This window comes from Astatotilapia calliptera, chromosome 17 (genome assembly GCF_900246225.1).
Source record: "Astatotilapia calliptera chromosome 17, fAstCal1.2, whole genome shotgun sequence".
NCBI classification, from domain to species: Eukaryota; Metazoa; Chordata; class Actinopteri; order Cichliformes; family Cichlidae; genus Astatotilapia; species Astatotilapia calliptera.
Window position 1 is genome coordinate 19287263 of NC_039318.1, and position 19400 is coordinate 19306662.

At 42.1% G+C, this 19400-nt stretch overlaps 1 protein-coding gene across 1 annotated transcript; it reads left to right on the forward strand.

The window, feature by feature from the left end:
• Positions 1–1347: 1347 nt before the first annotated feature.
• LOC113009328 (uncharacterized) lies at positions 1348–10850 on the forward strand. The gene is made up of 9 exons (XM_026147557.1): positions 1348–1477; positions 4636–4698; positions 6195–6320; positions 7356–7430; positions 7655–7750; positions 7950–8050; positions 8461–8536; positions 8962–9045; positions 9782–10850. Exons 1-9 carry the CDS (start codon positions 1418–1420, stop codon positions 9902–9904), a joined length of 804 nt encoding a protein of 267 aa, XP_026003342.1. The 5' UTR covers positions 1348–1417; the 3' UTR covers positions 9905–10850.
• Positions 10851–19400: the final 8550 nt, after the last annotated feature.

Here is a 19400-nt window from a genome sequence, read left to right on the forward strand (position 1 = left end):
AAAGCAGCCAAGCCTTATGGTATTAATTGCTCATAGAACAAGAGTTACGTCTGGTATCTCACAGCCGCAATGGATGTTTACACTGCACACGTCATTACCACTGTTTTGGCTAATGTGGCTGATTCCAGAGATATTTTTATATTTCTGCCCAAATCTGTAAATGTCTGCTGGGAAACAACCAGGGACACTGTTTATGACTGTTTCTCTAACACACATAAGTTTGGCCATAAACACACTCTGCTGGTCCATCCCCTGCAGCTATTTTTAACCTAAAGTCAACACAGCACCCAGTTTAATGACTCTGCTGGATTCCAGTCTATTTTACTCCCGTCCTGGTACAGCACTTACTACAAAATAACACTGATATGAAATTGAAATATTATTTTGATAAGTCCAAGCAAATAACTTGATCACAAATATACAAATCAAACTGAAGCCAAATTAACATCTTATTGTAGCTGACTTTGTGCATCAAGATCATGGAATCCAGTTTTCCATAGCAAAACTGCATCAATCACAACTAGAAGATGTTCCTGGTATCAAAACATAGGTAAAAATAATGGAAAATGTCCAATTTAACTTCGGCTAAAACATCCTTCCAAAAACATCCTGGAAGCAGTGGTCTAAATCAGTTCAAAAAGATAATCACTTTTGGAGGTCGTATGTGCAATGGCCCATAACAGTATTTCTTAAAGACACACACAAACTGATCCACTAATATAACAACCTTCTGGTGTGTGCTGAGAGTTTGTTATGTGTGAACACATAATGACAATAAAGGATACTTCTTCTTCTTCTTCTTCTGGGTAACGATAATTGCAAGAAATTTAAGTTTGCAGCTCACCTCTCCAGGTAGAACGATGATTTATGCTCAGTTGAGATGCTTTTGGCCCATCACATGCTGTTCTGAACAGTGCTGAAAGGACAGAAGGAAAAGGTGAAGGAAGGAGTTGTGGAGCAGGATTGTTGGGTCTGCAGTTGCCATGCAACAATGAAGTTGGGCTGTTGCTGCTGTGTTTGTTTATGGTGTAAAAATAAACACGTTTTCACATTAGAAATGCTATTTGTCTTCCCTGTGTCCTTTCATCACACTTGTTACTTATTTTCCTCCCTTTCCTCCTGTCACTTTCACTTTCTTTTTCATACTTCTTTGTCATTTACCTTCCTGTTTTCTTACTGACATTCATATCTCTATTTCAATCACCCTCCACGCTTAATTAGTTGTTATTGTTACCTGGAATAACCTCTCCTCTCCTCTTCTCCCCTTCTCTCTTTTCCTCTCAGCCAATCTTCCAAACTTGGTCATGTTATTCGTTCTGCCGCCAAACACGGAGCTTTAAACAACATCCATCACACAGGAGTGGGCTCTGGACTTTACTCTGTTTCTATTTTAACTGGACTCGCTCAGACAGCAGCCATGGCTCGCTGCAGGAGCTACTTGCGAGGACTTGCTATCTGTGTTACTGTGTTGCTACTGGTAAGCACACTGCTAATTGTTAACTGCATGTTTGTGTGGGCTGTCGGAGGTGATTGGATCTTTAAAAAATGAAAATTTTAAAAAGGTAATCTTAAAAAATTATAATGGTCTAAAATCTTAATCTACTATTTTTGAAATACACAGTGTGTCATTCAGGTGTTGATTACATGTGCTAATTAATGAATTTCAATGTAACTACAGTCTTGTAAACAGAAGGTGAAAAGCAGAAACAGTATGTTTGTTTTTAACTTTTTTTCTTTTACTTATAATTTTGTAGACATGTAATTATTTTGCGTTGAGCACGTACAAAATTTAGTTTCATTCTGGGTTCAAATACATATTTGTGATAATTGTGGTAATAACTAGCAACTGCTTTCTGGTAGCAGGTGCAAGATTATATTTGTCTAATTTTTGGCAACTATTATATGTTGCGTTTAAATCCAATCAATCTTTATTTATAAAGCACTTTAAAATACCCAGCACAGGACCAAAGTGCTGTACATTAAATATGTTAAGAACAATAAAATAAAACAAAACAATAAAAATAAAACACATAATACATAAAAACTTAAAGTAGCCCTATATTTAAAACGAGAGAAAACAGCATAGAATCAACTTTTTTTCTTGTTTTTTTGGGTGAAGTATTTGTTTTCATGTATTCTTAATACTTATCTAAACATTAAAATATTTTAGGTGGTGTGTTATGTTGCCAAAATCTTGCACTGTGTGGTACTCAAAAAGATTTTCTTTTATTTAAAGTAAACATTTAGTCTTGATTTAATCTTTTTACTAATAAATCTCTCTTCACTACACTAAAACACTAAAATAATGTGGAGGTCTTTTAGCAACAATTTTAGAACCTTCACTTTTTAAGTTCATAAGAGGAAGGAAGGAGGCAGGGGACTAGGGAGTGTCATAACCACGGTCTAGGACGAAACAACAAAGATCCATGAGTACATCAGGAAGATGGCCTCACAACTGATAGTGTGCTTAGTGAATACCTCAGGCAGCAGAAACCAGAGAAAGGAGAGGAGCAAGAAGAGGAACCATCATGGGAGGACAAGCCCCTGCATGGTACAGTGGGGCAAAAAAGTATTTAGTCAGCCACCAATTGTGCAAGTTCCCCCACCTAAAATGATGACAGAGGTCAGTAATTTGCACCAGAGGTACACTTCAACTGTGAGAGACAGAATGTGAAAAAAAAAATCCATGAATCCACATGGTAGGATTTGTAAAGAATTTATTCGTAAATCAGGGTGGAAAATAAGTATTTGGTCAATAACAAAAATACAACTCAATACTTTGTAACATAACCTTTGTTGGCAATAACAGAGGTCAAACGTTTACTATAGGTCTTTACCAGGTTTGCACACACAGTAGCTGGTATTTTGGCCCATTCCTCCATGCAGATCTTCTCGAGAGCAGTGATGTTTTGGGGCTGTCGCCGAGCAACACGGACTTTCAACTCCCGCCACAGATTTTCTATGGGGTTGAGGTCTGGAGACTGGCTAGGCCACTCCAGGACTTTCAAATGCTTCTTACGGAGCCACTCCTTTGTTGCCCGGGCGGTGTGTTTTGGATCTTTGTCATGTTGGAAGACCCAGCCTCGTTTCATCTTCAAAGTTCTCACTGATGGAAGGAGGTTTTGGCTCAAAATCTCACGATACATGGCCCCATTCATTCTGTCCTTAACACGGATCAGTCGTCCTGTCCCCTTGGCAGAAAAACAGCCCCATAGCATGATGTTTCCACCCCCATGCTTCACAGTAGGTATGGTGTTCTTGGGATGCAACTCAGTATTCTTCTTCCTCCAAACACGACGAGTTGAGTTTATACCAAAAAGTTCTACTTTGGTTTCATCTGACCACATGACATTCTCCCAATCCTCTGCTGTATCATCCATGTGCTATCTGGCAAACTTCAGACGGGCCTGGACATGCACTGGCTTCAGCAGCGGAACACGTCTGGCACTGCGGGATTTGATTCCCTGCCGTTGTAGTGTGTTACTGATGGTGACCTTTGTTACTTTGGTCCCAGCTCTCTGCAGGTCATTCACCAGGTCCCCCCGTGTGGTTCTGGGATCTTTGCTCACCGTTCTCATGATCATTTTGACCCCACGGGATGAGATCTTGCGTGGAGCCCCAGATCGAGGGAGATTATCAGTGGTCTTGTATGTCTTCCATTTTCTGATGATTGCTCCCACAGTTGATTTTTTCACACCAAGCTGCTTGCCTATTGTAGATTCACTCTTCCCAGTCTGGTGCAGGTCTACAATACTTTTCCTGGTGTCCTTCGAAAGCTCTTTGGTCTTGGCCATGGCGGAGTTTGGAGTCTGACTGTTTGAGGCTGTGGACAGGTGTCTTTTATACAGATGATGAGTTCAAACAGGTGCCATTCATACAGGTAACGCGTGGGGGACAGAAAAGCTTCTTACAGAAGACGTTACAGGTCTGTGAGAGCCAGAGATTTTCCTTGTTTGAGGTGACCAAATACTTATTTTCCACCCTGATTTACGAATAAATTCTTTACAAATCCTACCATGTGGATTCATGGATTTTTTTTTCACATTCTGTCTCTCACAGTTGAAGTGTACCTCTGGTGCAAATTACTGACCTCTGTCATCATTTTAGGTGGGGGAACTTGCACAATTGGTGGCTGACTAAATACTTTTTTGCCCCACTGTATACATTTTGCATCTCTGTGGTTGTGAATGCTGGGGCTCAAACTCAGGAGCTTACTTGGTGCTCCACTAAGTTTAAGCAACATCTAGAAATAATAGAAATAAATGTGTGAGTGTTTTTATTGTTTTTTTCTGTTCATTTAAACTGCGTAAGACAAGTTGCAGAGAGAATATTCACTAAGTAAGCCAACAGAGGCTGGGAATGTGGAAGTCAAAGAATGAGACAACCATGAGTGTTTAAGGTGTAGTTGGACTGTTTTGGAAAGTTTCAACTTGCTGACTGTGAGACAGATTACATTTGTGATATAAAGCTGTCAGAGTTCCCAGTCTCTCTGGGGAAGAGAAGGCATTTCACAGGAATGTTTCTGCTGTTAAAGACTTCCTGATCTGTGAAACCAACCAACAGCCACTTTTGTGTAAACCAGTTTGAGTCATTGCCTTTTACTATTTTTATTCTTTATTCATTTTTATTATGCAGGTGTCTGGGTTTGTGATGATTGGTGCTGCTTTTTCCCCCATTGATGATATACCTGTTGCAGAGGTAAAATGGGATTTTTTTCACCACACTTTTTTATACAAGAATCAACTATGTAGTGAAACAGCTCTAATTTCACATTATATTTCCTCAGACTCATAGTTGACATTTTATAACACAACTTCTACTTTCTTGTAAGATTCTGGTGCATACATTATCCACAATGCAACTGTGAGCCTGCCACTTGTAATGTAGCTTGGACTCTAGCACTGATAGGAAGAAGATAGATAGATAGATAGATAGATAGATAGATAGATAGATAGATAGATAGATAGATAGATAGATAGATAGATAGATAGATAGATAGATACATACATACATACATACATACATACATACATACATACATACATACATACATACATACATACATACATACATATATACATAGATACTAATCAACGTGTATGATTTCCAAAGTTAAATAAAGGCATATTTGAATATATATAATAATTATAATAATATAATTGTGTATTGCTGTGCTGTTATTAGTTACTGCATTTAGTAGTTATTTTATACATTTTCATTTTTACATATTTTATCTTTTATATTATTGCTAAATAGTACCCATCCCCCGTCATTTGGTTATAGTTTGCTTCCAAGTAGCCAGACCTTCTTGAAGTCTTTAGAGTGGTCTTTAATATAGTTTCCCAGGATTTCTGAGGGTCTTTCAAAGTTTTCTTTGGACACTGGCTGCTTTATCCTCACTTTCATTCCAGCCAGTATACTTGACAATTTTAGAGGATTGATTTCTTTTTTTAGTCACAGAAAACCAACTTAAGAATAATTCAAGCACAAAAAGGCACCTAACTCGAACAATGAATCAGTGTTATGTGACAATCAACTTCACCAATAAATTAATTTTCAGTAGCATCTTCAAGCACTTCATTACCGGAAGTGTGTCACAAACATGTCACTTTTTCCTATTTCTTTTGTTGAATCTATAAAAATGCCAAAGATGGCACAGTTTTACAGACATAAAATGATATTTTTGCACCAACAAGGTGATTCCCAGAGAGCTAGCAGCTGAAAACTTGGCATATCTCAACATGGTGTGCTATGTGTCCTTAAAATATCTGAGGAACCTGGACAAGGAGTGGGCAAAAGAAGTGCCAGGCCTAAAGACTAACAACAGCAGATGAGTGGTATCTCAAAGTCATGTCCTAAATAGGAAAAGGACTTGCAAGGATCTGGCACATAATCTAAAAGATGCATCTGGACCTTCTGCTCCACACTGCATCACAAGTGTGTGATTGTGTGTGAATGGGTGAATGACTCTATGTCGTGTAAAACACTTTGGGGTCCTTAGCGACTAAGTAAAGCGCTATACAAATGCAGGCTATACCATTTACCATTTCTGCTGATCCTGTTCATTGCCTCATTAGAAATGGTCTCAGATACTGTTCTGCATATTCAATAGTTGTTATTATAAATATTTGTTATTTATTCCTTTTGTTTAGGTTAAATAAAATATATTTGTTATCTGACGTTCTCTCTTTCAGTTGTTTGACCAGCTGTCCATTAGTAATGGCTTACTGGTCCTGCAGGTGTTTGGTCCACTCACAATGGTTTTGTCTGTTCTGGGCATATCTGCTGCCTCTTTGGACTACAAATCTTTGCTGTTGGTGGTGAGTAACACAAATTCATACATGTGTTTGTTAAAATAAGATAAGATGAGATAAGATAAGATAAGATAAAATAAAATAAACTTTATTAGTCCCACGCATGGAAAATTAGTTTTGTTAAAGCAGTAAAGCAGATAAGATAACATAAAATAAATTTGTACATTTTTTCTATGTACAAAGTTGCATAGAAAAAAATAGAGAACAAACACTGGAATAAGATATCCATAAGATACTGTACACAATAAAATAGAATAAAATAAAATACTATATGCAATCGAATAAAATAGAATACAAATGCTATATACAATTGAGTATAATACAACGATGCCAGAAAAAGAGTAATGCACTTAGTGTTGTTGCTATTGCACATGTGTGGATGTGTGTGTTTGGTCAGTTGAAGTCTTTGTTGTGGAGTCTGACAACAGTGGTGAGGAAAGACCTGCAAAATCTCTCCGTCCCACACCGTGGGTGACGCAGCCTGCCACTGAAGGAGCTGCTCAGTGCTGTCAGAGTCTCCTGCATGGGGTGAGAGATGTTGTCCAACAGGGATGACAGCTTAGCCACCATTCTCCTGTCACTCTCCACCTCCACTGGGTCCAGAGCGCATCCTAGAACAGAGCTGGCCCTTCTGATCAGCCTGTTCAGTCTCTTCCTGTCCCCAGCAGAGATGTTGCCGCCCCAGCAGACCACACCATAAAAGATAGCTGAGGCCACCACAGAGTCATAGAAGGTCTTCAGGAGTGGGCTCTTCACTCCACAAGTTCAAATGTAGCATCTTTGTGAGGATCCTAGCTGATAGAAGTATTCCCAACCCCTAATCCCTAATTGCATATATACGAAAACATAATTTTAACCCAAATTCTAAAGCTAAGTTTGAAGCTGCTGTCCCTAAATGAGGCTGACCCCCAAATGCCCCTGTGTTCCAAAAATGTCCTCACTACAAAGGTTATTGGTCCAAAGTGGTCCCCCAAAACATACACATACAAGTACAAACACACACACTAGAGTAGTGGCATTAACCTGTAATCTTTTTTCCAGTTTTCTGCTCTGACATTTGTGGAGTTTGTGGCACTAATGATCGTTGCCTCACCCCTGGTTCAGGTTCAAGCTCAGGTAACTACCTGTTCGTTTCACTTACTGTATTTTTAGACAGTCCTTGCTTTCTTGTCACCAGTGCCCCCTGGAGGTATGCAATGACTATGAAATATGAAACCGTTATCTTTGGGCTGTAAACTGACTAAATAAGTAATAAAGTAATACAGATGAAAGTTAATTACTCTTAAAACTCTGCTTGTGTTTGTGTATCACTCTTCAAACGTTTATATTATTTACTGTAGATGGACTTTGCCGTGGATGAATTGTTTCTCAATGTGACACCCCTACACAAAGCAGCAGCTGACATCCAGAAAGAATTAAATAAGCTTCAGACGTCGGTAAGTGAAACAAAGAAAAAAAATAAGGATAAAGAAATGAAAAAGTGATATAACTTTTTAGTTTTTCCTGTTGTCCTGTTGTCATAGCAACAACTATGACCTAATTTTATAGACATATATGACCTGAATGAGTAATTCAACACCAAGACTAATGATAACCTTGAGCTTTAACTGATGATAATATTTGTGTGTTTTCAAGGACTCCTGTTGTGGTTTGAGGAAATTTGAAGACTGGGATAATCAGCTTCCTTTTTCCTGTATCTGCACACCTCCTACAACCACCTATACCAGTGAGTCAAGGTATGTTAAGACTGGATTTTAGATAGATTAGCTGAATATTGAATTGTAGAGTCATTTTTTATCTAATTTTTTAAATAATTTCTATTTCATACGTTTAGAAAATGTGTAATTTGCTTGAGTTTTTAGCTGTTTTTCAGAATAAGGTAGGGTACACCCTACAATATAGGGTCACAACAACAGAGGCGACTGTTGTTGTGATTTGCCACTGTATAAATAAAATTGAAATGAACTGAATATTTAAGTTTAATACATTTTTAAATTATTTAGCTGTCGATCAACGTCCCTACCCTTACCTATGGTAAAGAGCTGTGGGTAGTGACCACTCCCCCTGCGGCCCGGCCCCAGCGGAAGAAGATGGATGGATGGGTTGTCTTGGCTCTTAAATTTTGGCTTTCTGTTTTTGCCCACAGATCTCAGCCTGGTAATTCCAGCTCATATGAGCCTTGTGTGATGGTGGGAAGTAACCAGCAGTTTGTGCACTCCAAGGTAAATATTTGCTTCAGGGTTTTGTTCTTCTTCTATCATTAATTTTCACACAGTTCTACTTTTTCCTCAGCATCTTTCTTTCTACAATTCTCCAGTGTTTTCTCCCTTTCTCTGGTTATTTTTTCTTTTTTCTTGCTCTCCTTTACTAGTTTTCCTGATTATCCTTTTTTCTTATGTTTTGTTCTATTTTACTATTTTCTATTACACTTTTAAATTTACATTTTCCATCTTCCCACTGTACATCTTCGATCCAGTGGCAGTCTGGTTTAGTCTTTCTATTCTTTAGTTCAGTTAATCTTTTATAATGTTGTTTAGTTATAAAGACAAACAGAAGCAAATAAACGCAAAGGGAAATTTGACTTATGTACGCCAAAAACAGACGTTTTTTTAATCATGTTGATTCTTCACCTTTATATTTTTGGCAGCCCTGTGGTCCCATCCTAAAGAGCTACCTGAGTTTCCCAGTCAAGCTCAGAATAGGAATCATTTCAGCTTTCGCCACCATTGCAGTAAGAAAAAAAACACTCAGCTTTTTTTTTTATCTTACTTTAAAACCAAGATCCATATCTTTTTTTTAATATATAAAGAGTTGAAAAGAGAACAAACTCCAGCTGCTTGAAGAAATTAACAAATGCATGAATGCAAAAATTCTAAAATCTAAAAGTTATGATTGTAGATATGTTTGCATGATTGAGGAAGAGGCTATATGGTTGTTCTATACCCATATAAACCACGTTTATATGGGTATAAAAGGATTAGAGGAGAAATTTAAGTTCATAGAAGTTCCCAAGACATGAATTTTAATTTCTGGAAATGTCTAGTTTATATATGTGCTTGTCTAGAATTTCTGGAAGAGTTTCTCTGATAGTGTCCATCCATTCTAAAACACTGGAAGTTTCAAGAAAAGCTTTTACTCTATGATTTCATTGCAAAATTGATTGTTTGGAAACAGGTTGACCCTAATGGTCCACCTGTGCAATCGCCTTGCAATCAAAATCGTTTGCTCAGATTCAGGGTGTTACACAGAAATTTGATTTCAGTCTCAACCAGCCAAAAGTGCAACAAGAAAAAGTCACCAGGCAACCACTGATTTTTCCCTTTTGCAAGGCAATTGCAGTGCAATTTTTACTGTGATGAATAATGATGTATAAAATATTATACACAGTGTGTGTGTGTGTGTGTGTGTGTGTGTGTGTGTGTGTGTGTGTGTGTGTGTGTGTGTGTGTGTGTGTGTGTGTGTTGCAGATAACAGCCATTGCTCTGTGTCTTGCTTTGGGTCTGGAGAAATACTGGAAGAAGCCTCCAGTTGAAACTACAGTCGACGACTACGACAGAGTGAAATACCAACCTAAACCTTCCCTCACCTGACCTCTGACCCCCTTTCACCCAAAATTAAGACAACGATACTAATGCGCTTCCACTCTCTGGGCTTCTGGTGCTGATGAGATGGTCCAGAATGAACACATGGTGCTTTATGGAGCTGTTGCCTGAAAATGCTAATTTGGTGTATATGGTGTAAAACATTTCCTTCTTGAAATGTTCATCTTGTGTTTAATGGAAGGGGATCAAAACAATAGATACTTAAACTTTTCATTGTAGCAAAATACCTTCATGTATTCAGTAGCAGAAGCAAATTTCTAACAGCAGCATCCTGATGGCATCAGCTTTAACCACTACAGCTGCTTCCCATATCAACATGGAAATTTCTGTTACTGTTTAAACATGCTTCTGGTATCTAGTTAGCACAAAGCAGGTGCCATCATTAATCATTAATCTTTAGCAGCTAACTTGTGTTTTTGCAGAATGACAGTCTTTTATGGGCATAATCATTGTTTTTTGGAGGAAAATCTAAAGGATGTTAGTCTGTTTTAGACATTTTTTAAAAATAAATTGGCAATCGCTCTATTTGCAAAAACTAAAATAGGAAGTCTGGGTTTTTGGGTCTAGAATCAGTTATAAATAATTATTTTAGTCTTTTAACTCCATTCAGAGGACTGCTTTAGGACTGTTTTGCAAATGCCTCTGGACAAATTGCCACCATTTTCAGAACAATCACAGTAACAGAGGGTGTAACGGCTCTCCTGGATCTGCTCCATATTAATTCTGATTGGTTGTAAAACTACATTTTTTGGGGTAGGCAAATGTTATTACAGGAGCATATTTAAACAGTGGCTTATTTGTCTTGTCTCACAACTATTTAACGGAACTTGTGACCAGTTGTGATGGCATGCCACACATGGTAAGCTCCACACCTCATCACCCGTTGATTCACTTTAGTTTAATTTACAGTCACTACTTTAAAATATTCTATTTATTGTTCAATATCGTTTCTTTATTAAATATATTCATTTTTCCATCACACCTTCCAATGTTTATATGGCGTGCACACATATTAACCTTGCAAGGTCAAAGTTCTGTTTTATGTTATATTAATACATCTTTCTTTGTTTGAGTTACCTGGGGGTTGGTGTCTCCTCCTGTCTGGCAAAAGGGCTGGGAGACCTGAAGTACTGCTGACAGCCTAATTGGATTGCACCACATGCTTCATTGCCTGGGGGGTGTTTCATGTTTGTTTAAATGTTTTGTATTAGTTGGTTATATGGCAGCCATCTTGTTTTCCCCCGTGTGTGTCATTTGGTTTAGCTAAACCAGTATTTAAGTCCCCCTGTGTGTCATTTCAGCAGGTCAGTTTACCATATGTTTGTTTGAGATTTTGTTAATTATTATCTTGAGTTTAGTCTGTTGAGTTGACCTCTTTTATTGGTCTGCCTGTTTAAGTTTTGGCTTTGTTAAATATATTTTCATATTTTTGGGTCAATAAAACCCGTTTTTTGAATTAAAACCACCGGTGTCCTTTATGCTTTACTGCTTGGTCCCTGACACCAGTGTTGGTCAAGTTACCTGAAAAAAGTAATCAGTAACTAATTACTGATTACTTCCCCCCAAAAGTAATCCCGTTACTTTACTGATTACTTATTTTCAAAAGTAATTAATTACTTAGTTACTTTTTAAAAACACGATTTACAACCTGAATAGGTAATAAAGTGATAGATCTTTCAGCCCAATTCTACTTTTTCTACATAATCCATCATACAAAATGTAATCAAATGGAAAAGTCTCCTTTTTTTAACTTGTGAATTTCCCATTACGTCGTAGCGCACTCGGTGCTTGCTTGGAAGTTTAGGGTTTTTTTCGCTATAAAAAGAAGTTTTCTTCCCACTCACAACGGACACTAATGTTTTTGTCACTTTTTATGGAATCAAACTCAAAGTAAGGTCAGTACTTCCACGCTTTAAACGCTGCATGCTCATACTCTCTCCCGTACTCGATATATTATCCATTGTTGATCTGCACACAGCTGTTGTCACGAACGTCGCACTCGCTTACGTCATTGTCATGAGACATTATCGCAAAAAAATCACGGTAACGCAGTAATGCAGTGTTCCTACAGGAAAGTAACGGTAATCTAATTACCGTTTTTGCGAGAGTAATCCCTTACTTTACTCGTTACTTTAAAACAGTAACGGGTTACTGCCCATCTCTGCTTGTGACACATTAATAAGTCTCTAACAGACTATAATATTTTTGCTGTCATTTAACGGTATGCTCTAGGTGTAAGTTTCTTTTCTCTGTATTTCAGCATGTTTGAAAACTTTCTCCACTTGTGGTATTTATGTGATGTTTGCAAAATCAGTGCCAGTAACACAATCAGCTGTGCTGAAAGACTACTGGGGCACAAACATACCTCTAAATAAGGAGGCAGATGCTAAAAACAGCTTTTATTTTCAATATTTGAAGAGTGATTATTATTATTATTATTATTATTATTATTTCCAGTATACAGGAGTTCTCTCCTACTCGCCTGATAGCCTGCATCATCTGTGTTTGTTTGGCATTTCAAGCTGCAACCTGAAGATGGCAGCGATGGACATTTTGCAGCAAGTCAATGTGTGGGTGGTGTGCTTTGTAAAATTAAATTCTTAAATCTGAACTTGTTTCTAATCATCTTCAGTGACTAAAACCCTCAAGGAAAAAAGTTTGAAAGTAAAATGTTAATTCCACATGGAAACATTTCTTTATAAAGAACATTACCACAAACAGACATTTACTATTTTATCCAACTGGAAGCCTCTCCTTTTATATACAGGGCTCAAAGAAAATGGGAACACTTTTTAATCAGAGTTCAGCATTGAGCCAATTAAACTTGTGGATTATTGACCTGGTTGGTTAGGTAGTAGAAGTTGTTTTTTTTTTAAATCTGTTTAAGCTGCTTTGGTGCAATAGAGAGACAACAGTGAGACAACCACCAGAACAGGAATGGTTTTACAGGCGGAGGCCAATGAGTCTTTTTTCCTCCTCATCTTTTCTGACTGCTTTTTGTTTTTACTAGTTTTGCATTTGGTTAGGCTCAATGTCACTGCTGGGGTTATGAGATGATACCTGGAGTTTATATAAGTAGTCCAACTCCTCCAGGATGGCACATCAACAATACTTGCCATTGCCAGAAGGTTTGCTGTGTCTCAGCACAGTCTCAAGAGCTTAGAGGAGATTCCAGGTGACAGGCAGTTAGTCTAGGAATGTCATGGATCGCTGTGTGGCAGGCAGGATGAGGACCCAATCGCAAAACTCACACACACGGGGATGAACTCAAAAAACACAGCTTTATTGCTGGCCACGAGAAACAATACAAAATAAACTAAACTGGGAAAACTAAAGCACAAGGAGAGAGAAACAGGGAAATCCACACAGCATGAGGGAGAACGCGACGCCGAACAGAGGGAGATGCAGACAGAAATACACAGAGGGTTAACGAGGAAAGTGGGAACACACGGGGAACACAGGTGACACTGATAATCATAACGAGACAGGGCGGGGTGAACTGAACATGACATGTACAGGCGTGAGAGTCACAAAGTAAACAGGAAGTGCACAGAGGTTCAGACAGGAGGAGAGAGAGCACGGGGAAAACACAGACATAACGGGCTGGGGAAACATGAAACAACCACAAAGGGAGACGAGGGCTCATAAATACATAGAGGGCACACAGGGGGAAGAGAGAGCACGGGGAGAACTTAGACATAATGGGCAGGGGAAACATGGAATAAAACATAAGGAGAGACGAGGGCTCACAGATACACAGAAGGGCACACAGGGGGTAAAAGCCATGAAGGGAAAACACTTAGGGAACAACACAACAGGGCAACTCAGAAAACATGGCCTAAGCAAGGAACAAAATACAAAAATACAAGGAACTAAGAATACTGGGCCCACATGGCCCAGGACCATGACATCACCCCCCCCTAAAGGGCTGGCTCCCGACAGCCCAAACCCGAGAAACAAAACAAAAACAGAAAACAACCCACCCAGGGCGGGAGGCGGGGGATCAGGACGGAGGGACCAGAACGGGAAACAAAACAAACAACAGAAAACACAGGAGCACATGACCATAGTCCAAATAAAGTTCAGGGGGCCGACCCAGAGCCCACAGGCACAAGAGTTCACGGGTCACACGGTCGGGGGGCCGACCAGGCGGGTGGCACAGGTGACAGAGCTGGTCCGGAGGCCGGCCGCGCGGAAGGCAGCGGCGGCGGCGAAGGAGACGACGGAGCAGTTCAGGGGGACGACCGCGCGGAAGGCAGCGGCGGCGGCGAAGGAGACGACAGAGCAGTTCAGGGGGCAGACATCGCGGAAGGCAGCGGCGGCGGCGAAGGAGACGACGACGGAGCAGTTCAGGAGGCCGGCCGCGCGGAAGGCGGCGGCGGCTCTCCAGTCTCAGGCGTGCTGGCCATGGCCTGGTGGGCACAGGACCAGTCGAGGCATGACCAGACGAGGCAGGACCAGGCGATGACGGGGCCGGACCAGGCGAAGCACAGGCCGGAGCCGCAGCAGGCAAAGCAGAAGCCGGAGCCGCAGCAGGCAGAGCAGAAGCAGAGACCGAAGCCGGACTGGGCGACGTTGAAGGCGATGCAGAGGCCGGACCGGGCGTGGGTGCAGCTGATGCAGAGGCCGGACCGGGCGTGGGTGCAGCTGATGCAGAGGCCGGACCAGACCACGTCTGAACGGGCCCCTCGGACCCTCCAGCGGAGACGAGGAGGTGCTAGCCGGGCTGACCTGAGCCGCCAGCGGAGACGAGGAGCGGCTGGAGGGGTTCCCCTGAACCCCCAGCGGAGACGAGGAGCGGCTGGAGGGGTTCCCCTGAACCCCCAGCGGAGACGGATGCAGAGCCAGCAGGTGCAGAGACTTTTGGCTGAGGGGACGCTAACTGTAGCTGCACAGGGCACGCAGTCGGCTTAGGATGCAACGGCTGGGGCTGTGCAGGGCAAACAGTCTGTCCAAAGTTTGTCAGCACCACGCAGTCCTCAGCTGGCGGAGAAAGCTCACAAAGGCTTCCAGCTGAGGTTGGCAGTGTCTGAGCGGGTTGCTGTGCTATGAACTGAGCTGGTGACAGAGGTAATGACAGAGCTAATAATGACTGAGCCGTTAACTGAACAGGCAATGGAGTAAGACACTGAGGTGGTAACAGAGCGGATGACCGAGTGGGTAATGGAGCCGTTAACTGTGCTAAAGACTGAACTGGTGACAAAACAGGAAACTGTGCTAATAACTGAGCCACTGACTGAGTTATGGACAGCAATGCCAGTTGTAGTGGGAGTTGCGCTTGTGGTAGATTAGGTGTCTGGCTCTGGGCTGCTCTCCTCCGGGGAACAGGAATGGGTGCTGGGCCTGGCCGAACACCAGCCATCCCCACCCGAGGAACAGATACGGGTGCAGGGACGAGCTGGGCTCTGGCTGCCTTTACCCTGGGGGCCGGTGTAGGTGCAGGAGCTAGCTGGACCTCTGTCGCTCCCACCCGAGGAACTGAGACGGGTGCAGGAGTCGGCAGGGTCACGGCTGACCTCACCCGGGGAACCGGAACAGGAGCAGGCAAAGGCTGGGTGTCCATCAACCCCACCCGAGGAGCAGGTACGGGTGCCGGGATGAACTGCGCCTCTGCCAGGCTGGGGACAGAAGCAGGGACCAGCTGGACCTCAGCCACCCACTCCCGAGGAACTGGTACGGGAGCAAGGGAAAGCTGGGCCCGCACTGCCCTGGTTACAGGAACAGGAGGCGGAGAGTGAAGCACAGGAACAGAAACAGACACAGGGAAAATCGAGTTAGTGGAGCTAGAAGCAGTGTTAGTGAACAGAGATTCATGGCGAGTCACTCCTGGCAACTCTGTAGGCCTTAAGCTGTCCATGTTAGGAGTAGCAGTCTCTAAAACAGTCATAGCACAGGAAGATCCAGGTTTAGCAGAGTCAGAGTCAGTAATACCGAGCACAAAGGGATCCGTTGCGGACACAGGAGCATTCACACAAACGGTTTCTAAATATATAGGTTGGAGAGCAGCATAGTCCAGGAGTGAAGAAACACCATTCACAGTCTTATACTCAGCAGGTACAGGGACCTCAGAACTGTTAACTTCACGGTGTTGTTCATGAGTATGCAGCTCAACAATAGTCTTTTGCTTCTCTAAGGTGAGATTATCAGTCTGTGTGTTAATTGCTGCTGACCTGGGAGGAGCACAGGAAAAATAGTCACTCTGAAACATGGGCGTGAGGGTAGGTAATGCAGGTTCAGGATTAACCGACCCAGAATTACCAGACACGGAGTTAATGGCCTCTGGGATGACGCGCATGGAGCTTACAGTGCCAGGATTCTTTAATTCAGCATGAACAGCAGTCTCTAGGGGGGTAATGAACTCAGTCTCGTGCTTAATAGGTGCGGAGGTGAACTTAGAAACATTATGAGCCCTGGAAACACAGTCATATTCAAACTCACTATTCATTTCTGATGTGTTACGGACCTGAAAAACAGCGGACTCAGGAGCAGAATATTGTCCGAGTCGGTCCGACTTGGAAGTGGCATGGAAAAAACTGTCAGAGTCACTCACCACCGGAGTTTGCTCAGTAACTTTAGGGTGGCGACGGCGTGAGCGCCGTTTATTCCTGGGAACTGTGCCGTGAGTTCCCGAGGCAGTGGGCGCAGGCACTTCGGTGATGTCGGCTGGCTGAGCCGATGACGAACCGGGCTGCGCCGGAGAGACGGGGAGCTTGTGCAGCTCCGAGCGTGGAAGTCCCAGGAAGAGCGCAAAGGACTGCAGCGGAGATAGGCTGCTTGTCGGAGGCACGAAATCTCTCCTCGGCCGCCGAGTAACCCTCTTCTTTGCGCAGGACGTGGGCGGCGACTGGGCTGTGTGGCAGGCAGGATGAGGACCCAATCGCAAAACTCACACACACGGGGATGAACTCAAAAAACACAGCTTTATTGCTGGCCATGAGAAACAATACAAAATAAACTAAACTGGGAAAACTAAAGCACAAGGAGAGAGAAACAGGGAAATCCACACAGCATGAGGGAGAACGCGACGCCGAACAGAGGGAGATGCAGACAGAAATACACAGAGGGTTAACGAGGAAAGTGGGAACACACGGGGAACACAGGTGACACTGATAATCATAACGAGACAGGGCGGGGTGAACTGAACATGACATGTACAGGCGTGAGAGTCACAAAGTAAACAGGAAGTGCACAGAGGTTCAGACAGGAGGAGAGAGAGCACGGGGAAAACACAGACATAACGGGCTGGGGAAACATGAAACAACCACAAAGGGAGACGAGGGCTCATAAATACATAGAGGGCACACAGGGGGAAGAGAGAGCACGGGGAGAACTTAGACATAATGGGCAGGGGAAACATGGAATAAAACATAAGGAGAGACGAGGGCTCACAGATACACAGAGGGGCACACAGGGGGTAAAAGCCATGAAGGGAAAACACTTAGGGAACAACACAACAGGGCAACTCAGAAAACATGGCCTAAGCAAGGAACAAAATACAAAAATACAAGGAACTAAGAATACTGGGCCCACATGGCCCAGGACCATGACAAGGAAAGCTGGATAGGGTTGTAGAAGGCCCTTAGACCATCAGCAGGATGGTATCTACTCCTTTGTGCAAGGAAGAATGGTATGAGCACTACAAGAGCAAGAATATGACTTCAAAATCAGATACAAACTTCATAACAAGCAGTGTAGACTGGGCACAGTGCTCACTCTGGAGCCCAAGTAGCATTTGAGATAGAATACCAGATTTGAAAGGTCCAACACTGGCCACCCAGCGGTCATAGGAGTCATATCCATGGAGCCACACACAGACACCCTACAGACTAGGCAACAGGACTCTACTGTTAGGTATCAGGATGGACCTATTTTTAGATTCTACTCTCATGTAGTAGGTCCCGAGTTCCCCCTGGTGCACATCAATGCCTGGCCTTGTGGCAGCCTGTAAAAGACAGTTACAGTTCATGGCGGATGAAGGAATTGATATCACTGACTAGGGATGGGTATCGTGTAGGTTTTATCTGACACCGGTGCCAAACCGGTATTTTTGAAATGGTGCCGGTGCTTAAACGGTGCTCGAACCGGTGCTTAAAGAATGGAGAACACAAACTTTGTCCAAAAGCCTCTCATGTTTAGCTGGTTTTTTTTTAAAAAGATAACAATGTTAGCCTTTCCTGCAAATATAGGGCATGTATGGTATCGTTCTTGGCTGGAAGCAGTGCTTAAACAATGGAAAATACACAAACTTTGTCCAAAAACCTCTCATGTTTAGCTGTTTCCCCGTTTTCTTTGGTCATTTTAGCCTTTTTTGGCCAGGGTGAGGGGAGTATCTGGCATCAAACAAGAAGACAGCCACATGTAACTACAACGGTGTTTGCTAGTTCACCTTACATGCATTAATTTAATAATGTGGTTAGCCTACTCAACGTAAATTACACACGGACAACATTAAGCTACTCGCCCAGAAAAGAACGGCTGCTGCTGCCATCATCATTCATCATCATTTCTGCTAAACTGGCAGGGCTAGGGGCCAGGACTCTCCTCTTCGGGTTCTCGGGGGATGTTGCTAACTCCGGGTCCGATAACAGGCACCACACCCACAGTAGATGTGTTGGTGTGAGGTCTCGCAGCAAGCTATCAAATACGGTGCATTTCTCGGCTTTTAACCCTTTACAGCCGATCGGAGCGGGCACGCTCTGTTTTGCGTAACTATTTTTAAATCCCGGTAGCTCTGCAACCACTTAAGCTAGCACAATAATTTCTTTTGCATATGAAACTGGAGGAGTTGTACTTACATCTTATGCCATCAGCTTGTCCTAGGTCACAGTTTCCTTCCACATATAGCTTTGCAAAAACTGCATAAAAATCACTTGCAGCAACAAAAACATGATATTCCAGAAACACGCTTCGCCGATCCATCAGCTGTTTGTAACACTTCCTACGTCCATCAGCGCGAACTATCACATGACCGCATGACCTGCCCGAAACCGGAAGTGACGTCATTTTGCGGAAATGTAGTTTTTTACGATCGGGCCCTTATGAGCTTGTGTTTTACTTGTTATGTGTTTTAAAAAGTTATGTTTGAGTTTATGACTTTCTGTGTCGTTTCTGGGATGCTTAGGACTCATATTGCACTGCTGGAAATAGTTTATTTTGATGCATATGCTGTTATTTTGCAAATTTGCACTATAATATTTATTTTCGTTTTTCCTGCAGTATATAAAAATTGGTGTATTTCAAAAATAAAACTATGAAGACACTCAAAATAAATTTCCTGTGGTGGGAAACTAGTTTGTGTAACTTTTTTGTATTTACAGTTTTGAGGGATAAGCCTCTTAAATTTCTCTAACTAGAAATATATGTTAAAAAAACAAAAACGATTTTCAATTTTTTTGTAGTTTATTGCACTTTTTTGCAATTTATGTAATTACTATGCACCTAATGCAGACATATTATTAAAGTTTGGGCTATAATGGTTGTATTG